This window comes from Aulonocara sp. 'chitande type north' Nkhata Bay, linkage group LG1 (assembly GCF_057382095.1).
Source record: "Aulonocara sp. 'chitande type north' Nkhata Bay isolate Kocher_YH1m ecotype deep benthic linkage group LG1, A_spYH_male_GT1.1, whole genome shotgun sequence".
In the NCBI taxonomy this organism is placed as follows: domain Eukaryota; kingdom Metazoa; phylum Chordata; class Actinopteri; order Cichliformes; family Cichlidae; genus Aulonocara; species Aulonocara sp. 'chitande type north' Nkhata Bay.
The window spans coordinates 38,053,606-38,074,794 of record NC_141344.1 but is presented as its reverse complement, the minus strand read 5'-3'; the positions used below and the strand labels follow the sequence as shown (position 1 = coordinate 38,074,794).

General features: G+C 40.7%; 1 protein-coding gene across 3 annotated transcripts in view; it reads right to left on the bottom strand.

Annotated features, from left to right (window-relative positions):
- Positions 1–2,777: 2,777 nt before the first annotated feature.
- LOC147339514 (nuclear receptor ROR-alpha A-like) overlaps positions 2,778–21,189 on the bottom strand; it is a 181,428-nt gene continuing 163,016 nt past the window's right edge. For all 3 annotated transcript variants that reach the window (XM_086295174.1, XM_086295182.1, XM_086295191.1), the window contains 6 exons: positions 15,805–15,926; positions 15,289–15,421; positions 14,993–15,100; positions 13,303–13,413; positions 13,051–13,163; positions 2,778–12,190 (listed from right to left, as the gene is read on the bottom strand). In XM_086295174.1, the coding sequence (XP_086151300.1) occupies positions 12,026–12,190; positions 13,051–13,163; positions 13,303–13,413; positions 14,993–15,100; positions 15,289–15,421; positions 15,805–15,926 (752 nt within the window). In that variant the 3' untranslated portion in view covers positions 2,778–12,025. The remainder of the gene's footprint in view (positions 12,191–13,050; positions 13,164–13,302; positions 13,414–14,992; positions 15,101–15,288; positions 15,422–15,804; positions 15,927–21,189) is intronic.

Genomic DNA, 21,189 nt, shown 5'->3' with positions numbered 1-21,189 from the left:
CTCATACTTATAGTACGCACCGTACGTAGTACGCGTAGTGCGCGTACTTCAAGCGTGCAGACACTGAATTGGGACACAGCCTATATGTTTGTGTATGTCATAACTATAACTGTGCACGTGTACAATGCAGATAAAAACAATACAAGTAAATAATTACATTGAGCAATAACTATTTATTAAGAACTTTAATACAAATAAAACAGGACATCTTTCTGCAATGATAATAGAAAAAAGAAACATTGAGGTAACCTTGAGCAATAACAGGAAAAACATTAATTTTGACATATTTTAACAATAACAGAAAATCCTCTCATCTTTAGCATTACAAAACTGGTAAAACATTTGTTCTGTTATCTTTTAGCAGTAATAAAAAAGAAAAACATTCATATATGGACCAATAGCTGTACGTACCAGTGTGTTTAAACCTGCGAGGGTTTGTAAAAATAAATACCACCCTGCAGCGGCTGTAACACTCTTGTTGTCTGTCAATAACAATCATTCCACGTCACGTCTGCTGATCTGGTCACAGCTGATAAAACATTTTTCCTTCCTGTATGTTTGGCACTGTCATCAGCTCGATGCACAGATGCATAAGTCAGCGCATTCTCCTCACGCTCGCCCCATCTCACAAGTGACAGGCATCTATGAAGAATACTGGAGTACTTTTTAGTGCTTTTTTTAATGCATTGCATTAAAAAAATCTATGTTTGCATTACTGATAATAATCCTGCTCACACTTGGTGATGATTTGTATATCAGCTCCAGCAGTGCCAGATTCGTCTGCATGCTCTCCAGCATCCTTTCACCTCCTCAGTCTGGGTTTATTCAACATAATTAGTCTGATAGATTTTACTTGAATAAACAAGTTTTGAACTAAATAAATACAACTTAAATTCTTATGATGGACATTTGCAGCAAAAACTTGTTGTACTTCTAAATCATTGGCAAAATCATTTATTAAATTATGAAATTATGAAATAACTCTGGATGCATTTTCAATAACACTGTCGACCAAAATTACCAGAGCCCACTACTGCACTAAGTATGGATGCTGTAGTCTGGTAGTGTTATATAATCAGGCAGCACTCTGCGTTTGTTGTCGACCACTTGGACTTTTTTCACAGTTGCATCCTTCTTCAGTGTGTGAATGTGTGTGTGAATGGGTGGATGACTGGATATGTAAAGCGCTTTGGGGTCCTTAGGGACTAGTAAAGCGCTATATAAATACAGGCCATTTACCATTTACCATTTCTTCAGATGAAACTTCTTTTTATCACACTCGACGGTATCAGAGACAGCAACCGGGTGTGTGTCTGTTCTCCTCTCTCTCTCCACAATCTAATTCACTGGTGAGATCACCCAGGAAAGGTCCTAAAGGTGGAATCCACTCACCTGGTTGTGAGGTAAATATAAATATGCTTGCAGGATCTCCTCTGACACAGTCTTTCTCATAATAGTCATCGACGTGCTTCTGCTGCTCCTCAGGAGCTTTCACAGTTTCCGGATAACCAACACACCGACGCCATGGGAGCAATCGTCTGTATGTTACGTGTTTGGTGCCATGAGAGCAGTTTGGAATGAATCTATACATGTAAATGTGTTTTACGCTCTGATCATGATCACTTTGGAAAACACTGTCTGATGGGGTTAAGGTTAGGGTTAGGGCTGGAATAGACAGCTGGAGCGAGTGTTACCGCCACGAGCAGCATTCTACTGGATTCAATTATGAATCTGGAGCGTATCGTAAGGATGCTGAAGGGTACCTCTTGCCTTACTATAAGATGCCTCAGGACATGATAAATCATCGGTATGTTGGGAATGAGAAACTGGATGCCTCCTGCTTATGCTGTAAAAAAGTTTGGATGTAATTGTTAAACAGCGTGTCTGTCTTATTGGGAAAGTGCCATACTTCATCAATACAACCTGTTTTGTAGCCTCAGCATCACCATACATACAGCTATGCAGCTGGTTCTGCTCCTCACATGGAAGGACAGACAGAAGCACAAAGTGTTCCTGTCATTGTTTGGAATATACAAATACTGAGGTACTCCACCCAGCTTAAACAGATGCTGCCACTCCTGATCTGTGCAACTCCATTTCTTCATCCGCTTTAGAATCATCATTGCTTTGATGACCTGATGCAATTTCACCAAGATATATATATACACATGTACACTACCAGTCAAAGTTTGGACACAGCTTCTCATTTAATGGTTTTTCTTTATTTCCATGACTATTTCCATGGCAGATTATCACTGAAGGCATCCAAACTATGAATGAACACATGTGGAATTATGTAATAAACCAAAAAGTGTGAAATGTTTTATATTTGAGCTACTTCCTAATATCCCCCCTTTGCTTTGATTCCTGCTTTGCTCACTCTTGCCTCTCTCTCCATGAGCTTCATGAGGTCGTCTCCTGAAAAGGGTTTTCCAACAGAAGGAGTTCCCAGAGATGCTGAGCACTTGTTGGTCCTTTTGCCTTCACTCTGCGCTCCATCTCATCCCAAACCATCTCCACTGGGTTTAGGTCAGGTGACTGTGGAGGCCATCAGCACTCCATCACTCTCCTCGGTCAAACAGCCCTCACACGGCCTGGAGGTGTGTTTGGGGTCACTGTGCTGTTGAAAAATAAATGATGGGATGGCATGTCACTGCAGGATGCTGTGGTAGCCATGCTGGTTCAGTGTGCCAACCAGCTGTTGAGGATTTATTTTTAACCACCAGCAAAAATAAGAGAAATTTAAAAAAAAAAAAGCCAAAAATTCTCTTTCCCAGTTTTATTTATTTTTTTATATTTCACATACAGCAGCTCTGTTTGTATCAAAAGCAGTCATGTTTGACCAGTTGAAATGAGAAACTGACAGCCCCAGGCCTAACACACTGATACAGGTACAGGCTGGGAAATAACATTACTGTACTATGATATTTCATAATCATAATTACATTTGATAATTTAAAGGAAAATTCATTTTTTGTAGAACTAAGGACCGTAAACAGGTGCATATTTCTTAGAAGGAATATGTCGTCAGATTGCACATTTTATTTCTGACAGTGAAAGTTTTGTGAAAGTTCATATTATTTAAACTTAATGGAAAATTTAGATCAGTTAAAAAGTTAAACATGGCGACCTGTCTAAATGTCACTGTTGGACAGTTATAATAAACGAACAGTAAAACACAGGTTTCCTTTAATGTGTCCTCCTGTGAGGAAACATACATGTAGCAAAGCTGGTAAAATCGAGACCCTGTTAACCTAGCACCTACGCATTTCAAAAACACAAAAACAACTGTTACTAAAGACAGAGCTGTGCATATCAAACCATGTATCTTACATTATGATGCATATAAATCAGCAGGTACTCTAAAAAGACTGATGCTCAGCAGCATCTATAGCAGTATTTTCTTGTGGCCTGTACAGAAAAATCGATGAAGTTACTTACAGAACGAGGGGCGGCCATGGAGGGTATGCATTTAGGTGATGGATAATGACAACGAAAAATGTAAAGTGATAACACAGAACTATTCAACAGGTAAATGAAGAATTTTCATGTCTGTGAGTCTGCTACGGTCAGATTCATCATTAAACAGTGAGCGTGAGTAAGGACATCTGTATGCCGGCCATTTTTTGGGACTGCGTTGACTCATCGGCAGAGAATTCATATTACAACTCATCGACTAGCATGTGGCCCAGGTGGCACACTTCAAAGAAGTATCCACCTCTTAAGTCTGGCATCATTAGCCATTTCAGGTTCCAGACTATTCCTTGGTTTCCCAACTCAAATACTGAGACTTAAGAATGGCCCAAATTTGTTCATCTTCAATGAAATGTTTACTGTGGCTGCTCTAACAGAGGTTACAATAAAGTTTAACATCCATGAAAAAGAAGATTTACAAATAGAGCTGAACATGACAGGAAGTTAGCTCACTAGTCTCCGTCTAAAGATGATAAACCGTGTTCAGACTCTGTCACTTTGGACTTAAATGAAGACAGAAAACTAAACAGCAGCAATGTTTCAAGGTTTTTGGAAGTTGGCCTAGCTGGTGGCTACCTACAGAGCTACAGTTAGGATAATTATTAACACAGTAAAGGTAAAGGGGATGAACGACAACATTTTTCCCCTCGATAAATTCAATGTGAGCGTCCCCGATGGGCACAGACAAAGGAAACCTTATGGCAGGGAAAAGACGTGGAAAATGAAGAACACCTAATGCATCTGTAAGGTTAGTCATTAAACTGAAACACATGTTTAGTGCCAGTTTGTGCCAGTACAGCACTGACACAAGAGATTTTTCCTTGTTGGGTTGAGTACAAAGGGTAGTTATGTTTGCGGTTTGATGTGCATGTAAGTAAGCTGTTATAACTGTAAACTCCTTTGATGTGCTAAGTAAAAGAAAGACTACTGTACTGTATGTACTGATTACATCTTTAGACATCATCTGGTTACATTGCTCAATAAACTCAAATCCGTGATGCACCAGACTCAAACAAGCTCTCCTCCACACTGCTTTCATTCATAAAATGCTCAACAAACCCCCAACATCCTGGCTAACAGGTGGATTTTCCTGTTTCAGCTAAGCTAGCCAACAACGAAGACCCAGTGGGAGAGAGTAAAAGTGGACATCATATGCTTAGTTTTTTAAGAAAAAAAAAACACTGTTGTAGTCAGAGGCAGTACAAAAGTGACCCCTTAGATTGCTGAGTTATCTACCATAGAGTAATGTAAGTAAGTCTATTAGCTGCAAACAACCATGTTCTGCACTGACACAAGATGGCACTAAACATGCTCTAAAAACTTAAAACACGTATTTCTTAAATCCAGCTTCACGTATAGCAGGGGTGTCCAACTCCAGTCCTCGAGAGCTGCTGTCCAGCGCAGCTGAATCAAATGGTTGGATTACCTCTTCAGCATGCATCAAGTTTGGCAAAGGCATGATAACAAGCCATTCATGTGATTCAGGTGTGTCGGAACAAGGATGCGTCAAAAAGCTGCAGGACAGCAGCTCTCGAGGACTGGAGTTGGACAACCCTAAAAGTTAATTTAGAGTAGAGTAGGGCTCTATGGTGTAAATTAGCCTTAATACATTTCATGTCCACTTTATTATGCTGGTTTGGAAGACACGAGGAAAATTCCTAATCCTAAGCTTCATGTACCCGTTGAAATCTTCTGCACAGAGTGACTCTTTTCTGAAGCGTTCCAATAATAAAACTTAAACACCTATTTCTTAATAATAATTTCTTTCTGGCAAGCTGTGAGAACATGGGCTATAGTAAAATTTTTAAATATGAGCATAAAAAGGTGCTGCACATGAATAGCACTAAAAAAAAAAACAAAAAACAAAAAAAAAACAACCCCACAGAAGCTCACAATGACTACGGGTTATTAGTGGCTTTTTTATATTAAATAAAACAAGATACAAAGTAACACAACACGTTAAAAAGGCAAGACCCTTGATGAACGTAGTAGGAGCTTGGACCTGGAAGCAGGGTTAATACGTCATCACTTAACAACCAGATAACAAAAGCACTGCTTCACCGTTAGCTCCTGTGTCCACAGTGGAGTCTATCTAGGCCTGCTCCTAACTTATCAATTAAAATTTGCATTGACATGGTTTTTTGTACTCTAACCAATAGACAAAGCATAAAATGGCAAGATTTACATTATTGCTTTACATAATTTATGGCTAAAGTTAGGTATAGAAATACTGTTACTGGGCTAAAGACTGAGACGTGATGAGATGAAGCAGAATGTACAATGGTAATAGGGATGGCAGCCAACATAGGTGGACTGATATGATTAGGACTATGATAGAGTTGAGTCTGCAGGTGGCGAAACCTGCAAGCTTTGTGACCCATTAACCAAATTCAATCGTCTGTAATGTGCTTTTACAATAAAACTTGACCAGCAGGTAAAGCAGGTACATTCTGAAAATGTAACCAACGAAAGTAACCAACACAAACACATCCTGTTTTAACAGAAAAGCATCCTGAGCTACAAAAATATCAGACTTTGTGTAAAGATTGCAAATTAAATTTGAAGTATCAGCATTAATCTCAGTTTTTAGATGTTTCGATGACACACTTGACAAAGAATCAACCAGGAACGGCCACAGACTGAGCCACCTGGGAGGTGGTGCAGGTAATAAAAACGATGTATGATTCTGCATCTCTAAATTGTTTCAGCCTTCTATAAATGTATACATTTCTTTAAATTACAGCACAAAACATACAGACGACCCTACCACCCAGCAGATTATCCAGTGATGATCATCATCCAGGTAGTTTTCTTTCAAATAAGGTCAAAATTTAGTTTTACTAGGTCATTACTAAAAATATAATTAACCCTCTGACATGTAACTAATCATAGATCAGTGATGTGGGCGTAGAGCTCGACTCTGGAGGAAGAGAGTGAAGGATGTTGAACAATCCTGCACATCCATCCTGAACAGGCACATGCACTGTGACTTTGATCACAGAGACTGAAACCTGGATTTTTTCGCTTGCCAGTATCTTGTGTATGTATCACAGAACATTTCTTTTAATATGTAAATAAGAATATTTATATACAATGAACTTACAACAAAAAGAGAAAGAATTATCATTAGATCAAACGAGACTGTTGAATCATCCCATTTCCAAAGTAAAATCACTAGTCTTGTTAACTTCTACTCTTTGGTGTAATGCTATCTGTAAAGTCTAATTGTTGAATGTTGTCATTGTGCTTCTTAAATTTGTAAGGTCTGAGTTCAATCTATAGGATCAAGACATTCCTTTGTCTCTGACCACTGGCTGGAGAGGCTTTTATTGCAGATACATTCTATCTGAAAGATCTGTTTCTTGTGATGTTGCTTCCTGCTTTTATGATCCTTTTGGTGAGCAGGAAGTCATGCATACATAGAGACACAACTTCTCACACACTCACTCAAACACACACACACACACACACACTCTCACATGCATACAGATGTTTACACATACACACACATAGTGCCTTGTCTTAGAACCATTTTTGGGGGGTTATGGTGGGCGTTGCTTTGCTGTGATGTGTATTGTGTGAACTGTCTTCCCAATAAAAGGCAGCAAGCGGAGGCCGTCGCCGGGGTCATTTTGTGGTAGGATTCAGAGAATATTCAGGAATTAGAAAAAAGCATCAAATCCTTAGAAAAAGCCTACGCGTCCCACCAAGATCAGGAAACATTGAACAAAATACGCAAAACAAAACTAGAATTAAATTGATAAAATAAAAATAAAAAAACAGAATTCTTAGTACGTAGCTTACAAAATTACAAACATGGTAATAAATCCGGTCAATTTCTAGCACACCAGCCAAAAATTAATAAAGAAAAAACAACTGTATGTGCTGTTCAAGATTCATCTGGGAACACAGTATATGACCCGAAACAAATAAACAACATTTTCAGGAATTTCTATAAAACGTTGTATTCACCACAAATAATGTGGAACATAAAATCAGCCTTTATGTGGATGATGTGTTACTTTTTCTCCAAAACTCACAAACCAATATCTCTGGGGTGATTGAATTGATAAACTCTTTTGCAAGAATATCAGATTACTCAATTAACTGGTCAAAATCTACAGTCCTCCCGATTAATTGCTCCCTCCATAATTCTTCTTCAACACTACCACAATCGGGAAATATAAAATATTTAGGTATTAATGTTTCTCCCAAGCTTGCAGATCTAACTAAATTAAACCATATCCCACTTTTAAAGAAGGTAGAAGGTGATCTGGCTAGATGGAAATGTCTACCCATATCACTCGTGGGAAGGGTTGCCGCTATAAAAATGATGGTCTTACCAAAAATAAATTATTTATTCTCAATGATTCTCACTTCGGGGGTGGGGTGCCCTCAGCCTCTCGGCCTGGAGCTCGGTCACTCTGGCACAGTTGGTTGCAGGCGGAGCACACGGGCACGTCACTGCAACCCCCCCTGGCTTTGGCTCCGCGGCTGCTGACTGACCCCTCATCTGGGGCTTTCCTCAGGTCTTTCTGGGATAGTGGCGCGGCTGCCCCTCTGTTGGTCTTCCTTGGCCTCTTGTGTTCTGGATGTCTGGAGTTTTGCTCACAGGTGTACACACGGGTGCTCACAAACACAAACTACACCCTTTTTGGCTCCTACCTCGAAGCACACTGTGCGCTGTCGATCTTACGTGCTGCACAGTAATGTTTAATATTTAGTATTTACTGTTATATTCACATATATCATCCTGATGTTGTTTATTATGTTGCTCTTTTTTTTTCTTCTGCTTGTTTTCTCTTTTTTCTTTCTCAACAGGTGATCCAGGTGATTGATAGATGGATTTTTTGTCCGCTTATTTTGTTGTTTTTTGCCCTTTATCCCCGTCCCTCTTCCCCGCTGTTTTTCTTTCCCTCTTTCTTTTCCCCAGTCAAATCTGTCCCGTATTTAGCAAGTGAAAATAAAATAAACAATTAAAAAAAAAGGTGAATCAAATAGACCAATTACGGCAAGGCTGGGACGGTCCATTTGGTAAAGTAAATCCGTTGGGCATCTTTCTTCACCTTTAGACGAAGAAAGAATTCTGATGGCAAAAGAGCCAAACGGGACGGGCAAAAAAAAAAAAAAAAAAAAAAAGGATTCAGAGTACTTTCTGAGACACCGGCTGGGGCCTCCCTTGCTAGCAAGTAAAAGATGTTCGTCTTGTTTTTGTCGTTAACGAGAATAAGTCTCTAAACTAGTGGGGCTTGTGGAAACACAGACCCAACACTATCTGTGACTTTCTCAAGTCTGAAGCCATGCGTTGTGTTTTTTTTTTTTTTATTAAGATTCAGAGGAGCTCACTTCCACAGTCTGGGACCTGTGACTGGTGTGTTTTTGCTGCCTAAGAGGCACAAAAACAACCAAACAGACGTTTGACAGCAAGTCTCATGGATTCATTCACTGTGACTTTCTTCTGTTCTGATGCTGCACGTGGGTAAAAATTCCACAAACAGGGGTGGACACACACACACACACACACACACACACACTCTAGGCAGTGGAGAGACTGCCTTTAGTGCAACACATCCCTTTCTTCACACTGCATAGTTGTTGTTTCTTCCTATGAGGCAGGGTCAGTATTGCTCCTCAAAGCTTGTTTTTTGTAGTATTGCTCTTATTATATTGAATTCTAATCATGTTAACATGATTTTTCTTTTGGAAATACAGGAGGGATAACACATGTTTAATTGTTTCTTTGTTTTTACTTTTGTAATCCTCTGTGTAATTTGTAAAGTGTGTCTGCTAATCTGAGTGGAGGCTTGCTGCATATTCTTGTTTTACAGGAAAGGGAAAAGTTTAAATGTTGCATTCTTTTTCCAGCATCTAACAGAGTAAAAAGCTTTTAAGCACACACAAAGTAAAATATACAGCTCAGTGTCACAGCCACCAGGTGGTGCTAAAGATTTACTGCTGTGAATATCTGCAGGAGGTGCCGGGACACATGCAACAGATGGGCAGCTGAGGAGGAGGAGGCTGGATGAATGCGAGGGAGGATGGGGGTCACGGTGAAATCATAGAGACTGATTCTATGGCTGTTAAATCTCTGCTGCTGAAGGGAGGAGGACCTGTCGCATGGGTGTTTTAATTACACACAATTTAACCGATAAAAATCATTCGTTATATTGGGTAAAATTAATCAGCTGTCTTCATCATGTTTACTATTTAGTTTGTCTCCTTGGCTACAAGAAAAGACACAACATTAACATCTAAAACAGAGAACTTTGGGGATTTGATGCCTCAGAAGGGATGAGGCCTCAATATAATCTTGCTGACAGCACTGCACAGTAGTTTATTACTCATCAAATCAGATTTAAAAACAAAAAACAACTCATCTTCAGGTAAATTGAAAGAAATGGTGACTGATGAAGCAGAATCTGTATTTATCCTGTGTTATTTCATCAGCTACACCCTGGGCCCTGCAGTGAAAGTTAGGACAGAGTTAATGACAGTCACAGAGGGCAGATACAACATGATGTGAAAGCTCTACAACTCTTCGACACGGCAGACAGCTTGTGCTAAAAATAACATAAAATAAAAGGTTTGCATACACAGGGGGCCACACATGTACACCAGAACACGGCACCCTGGTACAAAGGAGAAGAGCTCATCGAAAGTGTTGTGAACAACCACCGAGTTGCTTTGATGGCAGTACGAACATCATGGCACACAAACAGAACCAGATTTTGCACTGTATGCCTCATAGAGACTGGAAACGAACGCAGACTGGTCCCAGACCACTGCAGAAACAGGAACAGCTTTAATTTAACACATGGATTCATTTGAGTTTTCTTCTTTTCTCAGTTATTGATTTGATATTTCCTTAGTGGGCCTAATAGACTGTATATAAAAGATGGACGACTACCCATCGTTTTTGAACCTTTTTTTTTTTTTTTGATGATGGATGTCACAATATTTGCTGAGTATGAGGTATGAGCTGATGGTAGAAAGCTTGGTTAGCAAGCTGCTATGAATGCAATGCACAGAAACACATGTGCTATCTGCTAGTTAGTAATAGACGTATAAATGACTATAATTTCACTCACCAAAAACAAAGCACAGAGCTTGTACAGTCTGCAACTCACAGCAGCACATACCAGTTGTCACATAATTTCAATAAAGGCAGACAGCCATCAATTAAGCAGCCATGACAATAGGATATATTTAGGGCTGGATAATGTGACCCTGAGTCCTCCCTTAGTTATGCTGTCATAGGCATAGGCTGCTGGGGGATCCCCATGATGCACTGGGTGTTTCTTCAATGCATCATGGGACTTGTGTTAATAGACCTCTCTGCACTGAATCATACCTGTTATTAAGCTCTGGCTCTCTTCCACAGCATGTCTCTATCCTGTCTTCCTTCTCTTGCCCCAACCAATCACAGCAGATTGCCCCGCCCCTCCCTAAGCCTGGTTCTGCCGGAGGTTTCTTCCTGTTAAAAGAGAGTTTTTCCTTCCCACTGTCGCCAAAGTGCTTGCTCATAGGGGGTCATTTGATTGTTCGTTTTTTTCTCTGTATCTATTATTGTAGGGTCTACTGTACAATATAAAGCGCCTTGAAGCGACTTCTTTGGCGCTGTATAAATAAAATTGAATTGAATGACTTTAAGCTAAATGGATGAGTTAAAAAACTACAGATTCCAAAATAAATGTTTGTATTGTTTTGTAAGTTTGGCATTCCAACATAGGAGTCTCTATGCACCGACTCACTTTCAGAGCTAGCATCAAGTGGTGATTAAAGGAAATGCAGTTTTTGTCACTTTGGAAATGGAGATCACGGCTGTGGTGCTGTGCTATGTATCTGAGCAATGACTCATACAGTATTTTCAGTAAATAGCACTGAAAATGTTGCAACTGATGTCACTGGATAGAAGTCAAGAGGACGTTGGGATTATTTGATCATTTTGCTAATATCAGCTGAGACTATGATCAATGTAACATAACATTTCCACAAAGTATCCAAAGTTTGAGAAGCAGCTGTGTGAATGTGGTGCTTTTCATATGCACTCACTCTCACAAAGGATAAGAACAATTTTACTTTGCAAATTAAAATTAGGAAATTATTTTTGCTACCTTTTAATCTTTTGATCATAAAGTAAAACTGTCTGTGGACAAGTCAATGGATCCAACATCATTCTCTCCAACAAACGCAGGAAACTCAAAGCTTTAACAATCAGGTAAACGAAACAAAAAACAAGTATCAGTGTGAGTACTGTTAGAGGTGAGTCTGATCCAGGTTCAGAAGCCTGGATACATGACGTGGGCTAATGAGACCACCTGACTCCTCAGAGCAAACTCACAGACACGAGAGGAGGACGAGGAGGAGGAAAAACAAACTGAGGAGAAGATGAACTCGGGTTTCTTTGTGTCTGTGTCAGGTGTCCAGGAGATGAAGTACAGCAGCTGCACAGTCGCCATCTTCGGCTGTGTAGGACGCCGCCCCGTCCGCAGTGTCTATGGAAACTGGGCGCAATCTGTCTGGATACACCGGCTTTGGTGCCAGTGACAGTTCAGTCGCTGTTCTGCAGGGTCAGTTCGAGGTCAGCACCGAACAGCTCCTTATAAAGAGGAGGGAAGTGCGATCGAACGATGTCCGGGTAAACGGCTCTGAACGTGCACAGCTTCTCAGTGTGTCGACTGCACAGCGAACGCAACGCTGACGCCTCACATCTGAGCTGATGGGAGAAATGAGAAGAAAGAGGCAAGGAAAGGGAGGAGACAAGGAAACAAGAATAGAAAAGAGGAGACAATAAAGAGAAATTAGGATAGAAGCGGAGAAGTGAAAAAAAGAAGAAGAAGAAGAAAAAGACGAAGAAAGGAAGTGGGAATAAATTAATGTTTAGCTCTTTAGAATAATGTGTAATGTGATCACAAAGAGTCTACCATACACAGTCTCATGAGTATTCTTACATCCTTAACTTCACTGGTGCTCAGTGGAGAAATATGAGTTATACAGTTGTACTTCCACACTTGTCCACAACAGGGCAGCAAAGAGCTATTTCTCCATTAGGCATGCCCTGCTGGATTATATTTACCATGTTTTTGGTTAGTTTTCTCTGCCAGCACATTATTATGATTTTTTGGATCTACAACCAACTCATTGGTGCAACAAAAGAATACTGATAACCACAACAACTTTCAGTTGTGCGTCAAACTGTTTCTGAGTTGACAAGTACATCGACAAGCACAATACAGTGCGTTCATTGCAGACATCACTGTGTATGTTTCTGTAATTATGAATCTAACAGTCTGCTCAAAGACTTTAATCAAAATCATATTTAAATGTTTAGTTATCATTGTTATCTATTCATTTTCAAATTAACTGTTTTACTAAAATGCTGAAAAAAATAGTTAAGCACTTTTTCGGATGTTAAGCTCGAACTTTTCAGAAAAGTCTGTGTGGCTCAAATTTGAGTATAATTTTTAGTTTAGTTCCCGTCTGCATGTTTACGCTCCATTCATGTACTCTGTGTGTGTGTGTGTCACACACACACACACACACACACACACAGAGGTTTGCATGCACCACGGGTACCTTGTTCAGGACTTCGTCCTCTCTCTGGTTCTTCTGCAGCACATGTTGCAGAGCAAGCTGAGTCTTCTGCTGCAGCTTCTCCACCTGCAGCTTCTCCTGCAGCCACGACCGATCTAAACAAACACACACACACACACACACACACACACACACACACACACACACACACACACACACACACACACACACACAGTTATTTAACTCAACAAGTCAGTGTAGAACATCTGATCAGATGGTGAAGGAAGGACGTACCTGCAGAAAGCAGAATGAACGCTGAGAAGAGAGCAAGCTCGTCCTCTGATAGGTGCAGCGAGCACATGCTCTTAGCAAAGTCGAACACCGCCGTGATGAAATCATCACAGCCTGGGAGAACACGGAAAACACCGGAAACATGCTCAGTGACTTACAGAGGCCAACAGAAACGTCAGATTGCATCAGTAGCGTTGTAGAAAATGTAATTATCACATCAACACATATTTTATTATTTAAGACAATCCAACAGACAAGAACTGCGACATCATTCCTGTGCTTTTGTGATCGATGATCCAAAGAAGCAGCCAAACGTTCCCTGTTACTTTTTTTGGGGTGGCTTCTTTTCTGATGCATCTTGAGATGTTTGGAGTAGTTAAAAAATGTTAAAAAGACGCATCTTCAGTCAAAGAGAAGCACTAAAGAGAAGGAGGACATGTGATTTGGAGGCACGGTCTTCCTCTGTGGCAGGCTGCAAGTCAAAGCAGCTGCACGAGTGTTCAAACTTTAGTCTGAGAAAGAAAGAAAAGCAGGCATCTGATTCCACTCTGTCCAGAGGGCACACAGGAAAGGATGAAAAATCAGGAAGAAAACCTGATGGAAATGTGACATTACTTCCTGTATTACTCTGAGCAGTAACCCTGCTCAGAGTAATACAGGAAGTAATGTCACATTTCCATTGCTCAGGTCCCATGCTACACCAACTTTTCCACACATGAAAACCAGGAACCTGAACCAAACAAGCCACCTGGTCCACATGTGTCCAACCTTACAAACCCCTTTCATCAGTGAAAAACAAGGAAAGCACCAGCTTTTGCACACCTGAGGCTTTTTTCCAACTCTGTTTCTGCGTTACACGACCCCACCCGACTCTCAGGAATCAATACAGGAACAGATAAAGCTTCCAAGTACTAAGAGAAGCCTGTAGTGATGAAATTCCAAGAAAATATTTCCCCTGAAAGTTAGCACTGAATCTTGGTAGAGATAAAAGTTATTCACAAAGCGTCTGAGCCCTTAAGAGAGTTCCTGAAGTGAAAAACCGTTAGGAGGGGCTAGGGAGACTTTTAGGAGGCTTAAGAGTTTCTTTAGGAGAGGAAAAAATGGCAGAAGAACCAAGTGTAACAGTACTGGAGGAAGAAGAATATCTGCAGTGTTTAAACCTCAGAGGATGTTCCTTCTCCACCTGCAGACAGTTAGAGATGGAGGGGAGGTTGGAGAGACGGCTGACTTTTTGAACTATTCACTTGGTCTTGCTGTGAGGTGGCAGTGCTAACCACTGCACCTCCGTGCCCCACATTAGAAACTCTCTGAAAGGATTCTCAGAATGTGTGTGGATACCAGCCCAGACCTGTGAGCTGCACTGGCACTTATAAAATCCTCATATTTAGAAATAGAAGTAGTTTGAGTGACTGTGTCCAGTCAGCTGACTGTGCTATAGGTGCACACCTGTAGAGTTTTGACACATCTCAGTTATAAGTAGATCCGACCAGACTTTCTACATTAGCAGATTATTATCAGCTGTTAGAAAGTAGCACTGCCCACACAAATATCTATACTTTTAATTCATACTTTTAATTTATTTTAACCCTAAATTTATAAATTTGGGGTTTTAATTTATAATTGGAGCTTATGTAGGGGTTTTATCGATGATAAAAACCCTATGACACCTCAGTAGAAAATGAACTCTGCTCACCTAAAGCTTTGAAGACTTCAGGACCTGCAAACTTCCCATCGAAGAAGACAGTGTTGTTCTGCGAGTCAAACACTCGGCACATTCGTAGAAAGACGACCTCCAGAGAGCCTGGCAGAGAAAACGAGGAGATGCTGAGGACACACAAACTGAGAGGAAAGGCTCCTCCAGCTGAAAACACCCGGGGCATTAAATCTACTTGCTGGGATTTCCTTATCTGGATTATTGCGACGTCGTTGTTGTGCTTTTCACAAGTTTAAAAAAAGCGAAATGAAAATGAATCCAATCTGTGCTCTCACCAGCTTTCAGCAGTACGATCTGGTCATTCTGGCACAGATCCATGAAGCCGTCGATGCGTTTAGCAAACTCCACCACATACTGAATGGCCTCTGTGATCTTCACAGCACAGAGCTGCCACATCACCTCCTGAGGCTGCGCACACCAGAGCAGCAAGAGTTTAACAAGCTCAACAAAAGAGAATTAAGAATTTGTCAAAGTAGAACATCTAACCGTCTCTAGAAAATATAAATGGGCTTAAAATAAAAAAAATATTACTGGAGCAAAGTATTACTGCTTCCCCTAGATGTAGGTCAAAGAATCCAGTTCAGATGTGTTTTGGATGTTTTCTGCGCGGAGTTAAGAACATGCTAAATTATTTTATATCTAAAGGGACCGCAGCAGGATTCTCCAGGGGGACCTAAATAAAGGTACTGAGGAGACAAATGGATAAACTACCCCGCTTATCCTGCTGCCACCATCACCTGACGCTAGGCTTTTGGCTTTACGGATTCATGGGTGGACATATTGAAGCACACCTTGCTCTGGTAGCTTTCCACCTCATCCTGAAGGAAGCTCTGCCAGCTCATCTGCTGCAGCTCCTCCCTGAGGTACTGACATGTCTCCAGGTGAGACTTGGAGACGATCTGGGCCAAGTAATCTGAAACAAAGCAAACGCAGTAGCTAAACGTAAAGCTGCTCACAAATTTTAGGCCTACTCGGATTCCTGCAAAGTCACGGGAGACTCGAGTGTGAGAGACAACAAGTCTAAAAGAAAAGACTGGAAACCTGTAAACAAGACACGATCAACCTCTGACAAGGTCAAGTTTTACATTTCTCACTCAGAAAGGACTTTTGGTTTTTAGAGTTTACAAATATACCAACACAATGAGGAAGAACTCGAGCCTCTTTTCCATTAGCACCTCCTCATTTCAACTCGCATGGACTCTAATTTTGGTCCTTTTCCATTATGATTGAATACCACCTCACTGTGGGTGGGGTTGTTACAGCAAGGCCCGTGACATCATCATAACACAAGGTGATGGTATACCTGCTGCTCAGCTGTTGTCAGACTCGGGGTAAAGGAAGTTTGTATGCAGCCACTTCCCTCGTTGGTGGGTTTGATTCTTGTGAAGGAGTGGCTCTCATGACTACAGTGATGTCACTGGCTGGCCAATTGCCACACACATACATATATATACATATACACATATATATGTGTATATATATATATATATATATATATATATATGTGTATATATATATATATATGTGTATATATATATATATATATATATATGTGTATATATATATATATATATATATATATATATATATATGTGTATATATATATATATATATATACATATATATATATATATATACATATATATATATACATATACGTATATATATATATACATATATATATATACATATACATATACACACACACACACACACCCCCCCCCCCCCCCCCCCAATTTTTGCACATGTCAAGGAGCGTGTCAGGCTACATTTCACTGTGTGTTATACTTGTATAACTATGCATGTGACAAATAAAGAACCTTGACCCTTGAACCATCTCTGAGTGCCTGAATTCAAAATCCTGCTCCTCACATACAAGGTCTTAAATAATCAGGCCCCATCTTATCTTAATGACCTTGTAGTACCATATCACCCTATTAGAGCACTTCGCTCTCGCTCTGCAGGCCTACTTGTTGTTCCTAGAGTATTTAAAAGTAGAATGGGAGGCAGAGCCTTCAGTTTTCAGGCCCCTCTTCTGTGGAACCAGCTTCCAGTTTGGATTCAGGAGACAGACACTATCTCTACTTTCAAGATTAGGCTTCAAACTTTCCTTTTTGCTAAAGCATATAGTTAGGGCTGGACCAGGTGACCCTGAATCCTCCCTTAATTATGCTGCAATAGACGTAGGCTGCTGGGGGATTCCCATGATGCATTGAGTTTTTCCTTTCCAGTCACCTTTCTCACTCACTATGTATTAACAGACCTCTCTGCATTGAATCATATCTGTTATTAATCTCTGTCTCTCTTCCACAGCATGTCTTTATCCTGTCTTCCTTCTCTCACCCCAACCAATCGCAGCAGATGGCCGCCCCTCCCTGAGCCTGGTTCTGCCGGAGGTTTCTTCCTGTTAAAAGGGAGTTTTTCCTTCCCACTGTCGCCAAAGTGCTTGCTCATAGGGGGGTCATATGATTGTTGGGTTTTTCCTCTGTGTCTATGAAGCGCCTTGAGGCGACTTTTGTTGTGATTTGGCGCTATATAAATAAAATTGAATTGAAATGCATTGAATTGAGTGCAGTTCCCAGTTTTCCTTAATTCCATGGGTAGCAGGAGCATAAACGAATACGCTGTAGCGAGGCGCACAATAACTTTAAGAAGCTGTCACATACAATATTTTACATCAGATTAGTCTCAATATTGGATCCTAGCAAGTGCCATTGCTCTGATATGTTGCCATGTCAAGTGGCCTCAGACAGTGTGCTTCGAAAAGGTAACCTCGCCCAGCAGCATAACTAGGCTCAGGGTTGGGTTTCATTTGAACCACATCGCATGAAGCATGAGAGTGTGAAAGGGGAGAAAATTCTATAAAAAGTTGAGGTTGTCACCAAAAACCAACCCTACTCCCAGACCAGTGGTTCTCTCAGGACAGGAAAAAACATTTTCACCCCCATCTAAACAAACAATGACAGAAAAGCCAAGCTGCAACTTTATTTACATGATAAACTCATTCACAATGAATCTTACAGTCATTTCTGTTTTAAATAAACAACTTTTATTTCAAACAACTATTTAACTTTTGTCACTAGACCAGCGGTCCCCAACCCCCGGGTCATGGACCGGTACCAGTCCGTGAGTCGTTTGGTACCGGGAAGCGAGAGTTGAGGCGCGGGTGTGAAATTGATGATTTTCAGGGTTTTTATCGTTAACTGGAGTTCCCTGGGTCTTTCCCGTGAATTTGCATTTATTATTATATTTACAAAACACCACAGTTTTTGTCTCGGTCGTATCATTTTATTTTGTTGTATTTATCTGCGACACCTTAATAGCCAGTCCATGCAAACAGTGTCTGACATTAAACCGGTCTGTGGATTTTAGGTTGGGGACCGCTGCACACGACTGCTTCATTCGTCCGCAGCACATCTTCAAAAAAGCAACCAGTTAAACAGAACGTGAACGCCAAACATGGGAAAACTACAGTCCAGTCTTAGTCTTATAAAAAAAGAAATCTAGAAACTTGTGAGCAGAGATGAAAAATACATAATTTAGTGAGAGTTTAATATTATTCACTGTTAGTGGCTGCAGTCAGCTTGTGTTTGACTGCAGCGTGGCTGCAGGGGAGGCGGACCCACCTGAGCGGCATCCCCAATCACGCCTCGCCGGCTTAAAACAGAATGAACTGGGTCCTGTTGTTGTTGTTGATGATGATGACGTGTGTACGCTGTAGCCGCGTGTGTAAGTTGACAGCCGCAATAAAGAAGTGCGAACACGTGGTCACTCGTGCCCCAGTCCTGGGTTTCAGCACCACTGCAAACGATGCACGACAGACCCGACCACATGTTTGCACTTTTCACTACACTTCTTTATTGCGGCTGTCAACTTACGCACGCGGATGCGCATATTATTTTTAACGTAACTGCCACAAATTTCTTTGTTCCGCCATAAACATGATTCGATGTTAAACATTAGTTCTGCATGACTTCTCTGCCAGGTAACTTGTGCCCCACCTGTCAGAGCGGCACACACTTTGGAAACCACTGAGATAACATGAAGAGTGAAACTGTTTATGATATTAGCCCAGCCCGTCTTTAACTGTGACCAAAATGAAGGCCAGTCCATGTTTAAGTGATGATAATTCCAATCACAAACCTCCTTCTACATCAAGCCAACACTAATATCCTGAACTCCCAGCTGTATGTTGAACTTTTTACTGTAAAATCTAAAACTGTTGACAAAATGTTTGTGAATGCAACTCAAACCCAGAATAAACACACGTACAGACTGTCCCGCTGTGCTGTTGCTTATCATAAGCACAAATAAAACACTAGAAACCAAAACAACTCAATACACGGTAAAAAACAAAAAACAAAACACAGTCACATAACAAAGACTCACACTGGATGAGGGTGGGGGTTATTACAATAAAGAGTGAATCACAAAATCTCCCAGGACCAAAAAAAAAAGAAAAAAAAAAAAGATTTCCCCCAACGAGCGCCCTGCCACGTCCCAATTGGCCCTAATTAACAGACAGCTAATTACCACACAGAGATTTTAATGAGCTCTGAAGATGAGTTTCCAACCTCCTGCTATTTTAAACCACCTTTCTGTCTCCGTTTGCCCCTCACTTCTCTCTCTCTCTTTCTTTGTCTGACTCCCTTTGTAGCCTCTCGTTCCATCTCTCCCCTTCTTTTCTTTTTGCTTCACGTATTTCAAGATATTTCCTCATCTTTGTGCAGCTGCCGACAACATTCGACCAAATGATGAGTCTTTTTATTACTGTATTTATTTTGTCTTGTTCTCAGCACTGCACAGTCAGAGGTGGAGGACTTTTTTTTTTAAATTCATGTTGAGAGGCCGTAATGGAAATAAACATGAAACTGAATCTCCAGCTGCTGAGCAGCTGTGTAGGATTAAAACAATGCAAATAACTCCTCTCCACTTCTTTTCAGGTGTGCCCTTCGTCTGATAAAGTGGGTTTTGATATTGGTAAAAATCATACATGTCATGCACCAGTCTACCACACGTAGACCTCCTCATACAGTAACACACTTCCTCTAGATCCACAAAGTGCAACTCCTAACCTTCTCCATCAGCAAAGCAAACATGGTTAAAAGGGGGTGAAGAGATTTGATTTAGCTTCAACAACTCCTCCCACATCTTTGAGGTCCGCTGGGTATCGTCACTGATTTCTAGAATCGATTCGATTCACAAGGTCCTGAATCGATTCGAATCTGGGAAATTTTTCCATTTACATATTTTTTTATCTATAAAAAGGAAGCTGACACTTTCCAGACTTTATCAAAGGTGTGAGCGTCACAGCAGATGCCATTGTGTCAAAGTAGCTGAAGATAAAACACAGAAAAACATGAAGGTGATTTTCCTGGCCTGGGATTTTATAACAATATTCCACAGTACATCAAAAACGAAAGAAAACCATTAATCAACATATGAACATTACCTCTGAAGTTACAGCGGTTTCATTAGAGTCACTGCTGAGCGTTTTGCATTTTGCATCATTTTAAAAAGTTTAAATTTGTTCAGAAGCCTATTGAAAGGCAGAAATTAGGTTTTCTTTTCGTAAGTAAGTAAAAGGAAAAAAAACATAAAATGAGGGTAAATAAGGGTAGTCTTGTGCGTAACAAGCAAGCGAATAATGCAGAAAACAGATTTCGGGGATAGAGAGAGAGAGCTGTGCATGAAGTGTGGTGGAAGCAAAACAGCAAAATTCATGACGATGTTTATGTGAAGCGCAGTTTGGCTCTTCAATATTTGGTCAATATTGGGAGATAAAACTAACAGCTTCAGAATCAGCGCATAAAGGGCGTGAACACAAAGCGCGGACCCGCCGAAACATCAGAATCAGCCAGCTGTCGGCTTTCAGCCCCGACCGTGTCCATGCCGTCGGGTGAGAAAGGCGACATCTCACTGATTCTGATCCGCGAGTCCGCGCTTTGTGTTCACGTCTTTGTGCAGAATCCGTGTACCTGCTCTCATTTACTGTTTTAGCTGTTTGGTGGTTGTCAAAATTTTGTGACGTTTCACCTGAGATTCTGGAATTTCGGGCAAAATACATTTATATTAAAAAATCAATTCAGGATTTTAATGAATCGATTTCACGTTATCCAAGCCAGAATCGATTTTAATCGATGAATCGATTATTAAAGCCCACCCCTATACGTCAC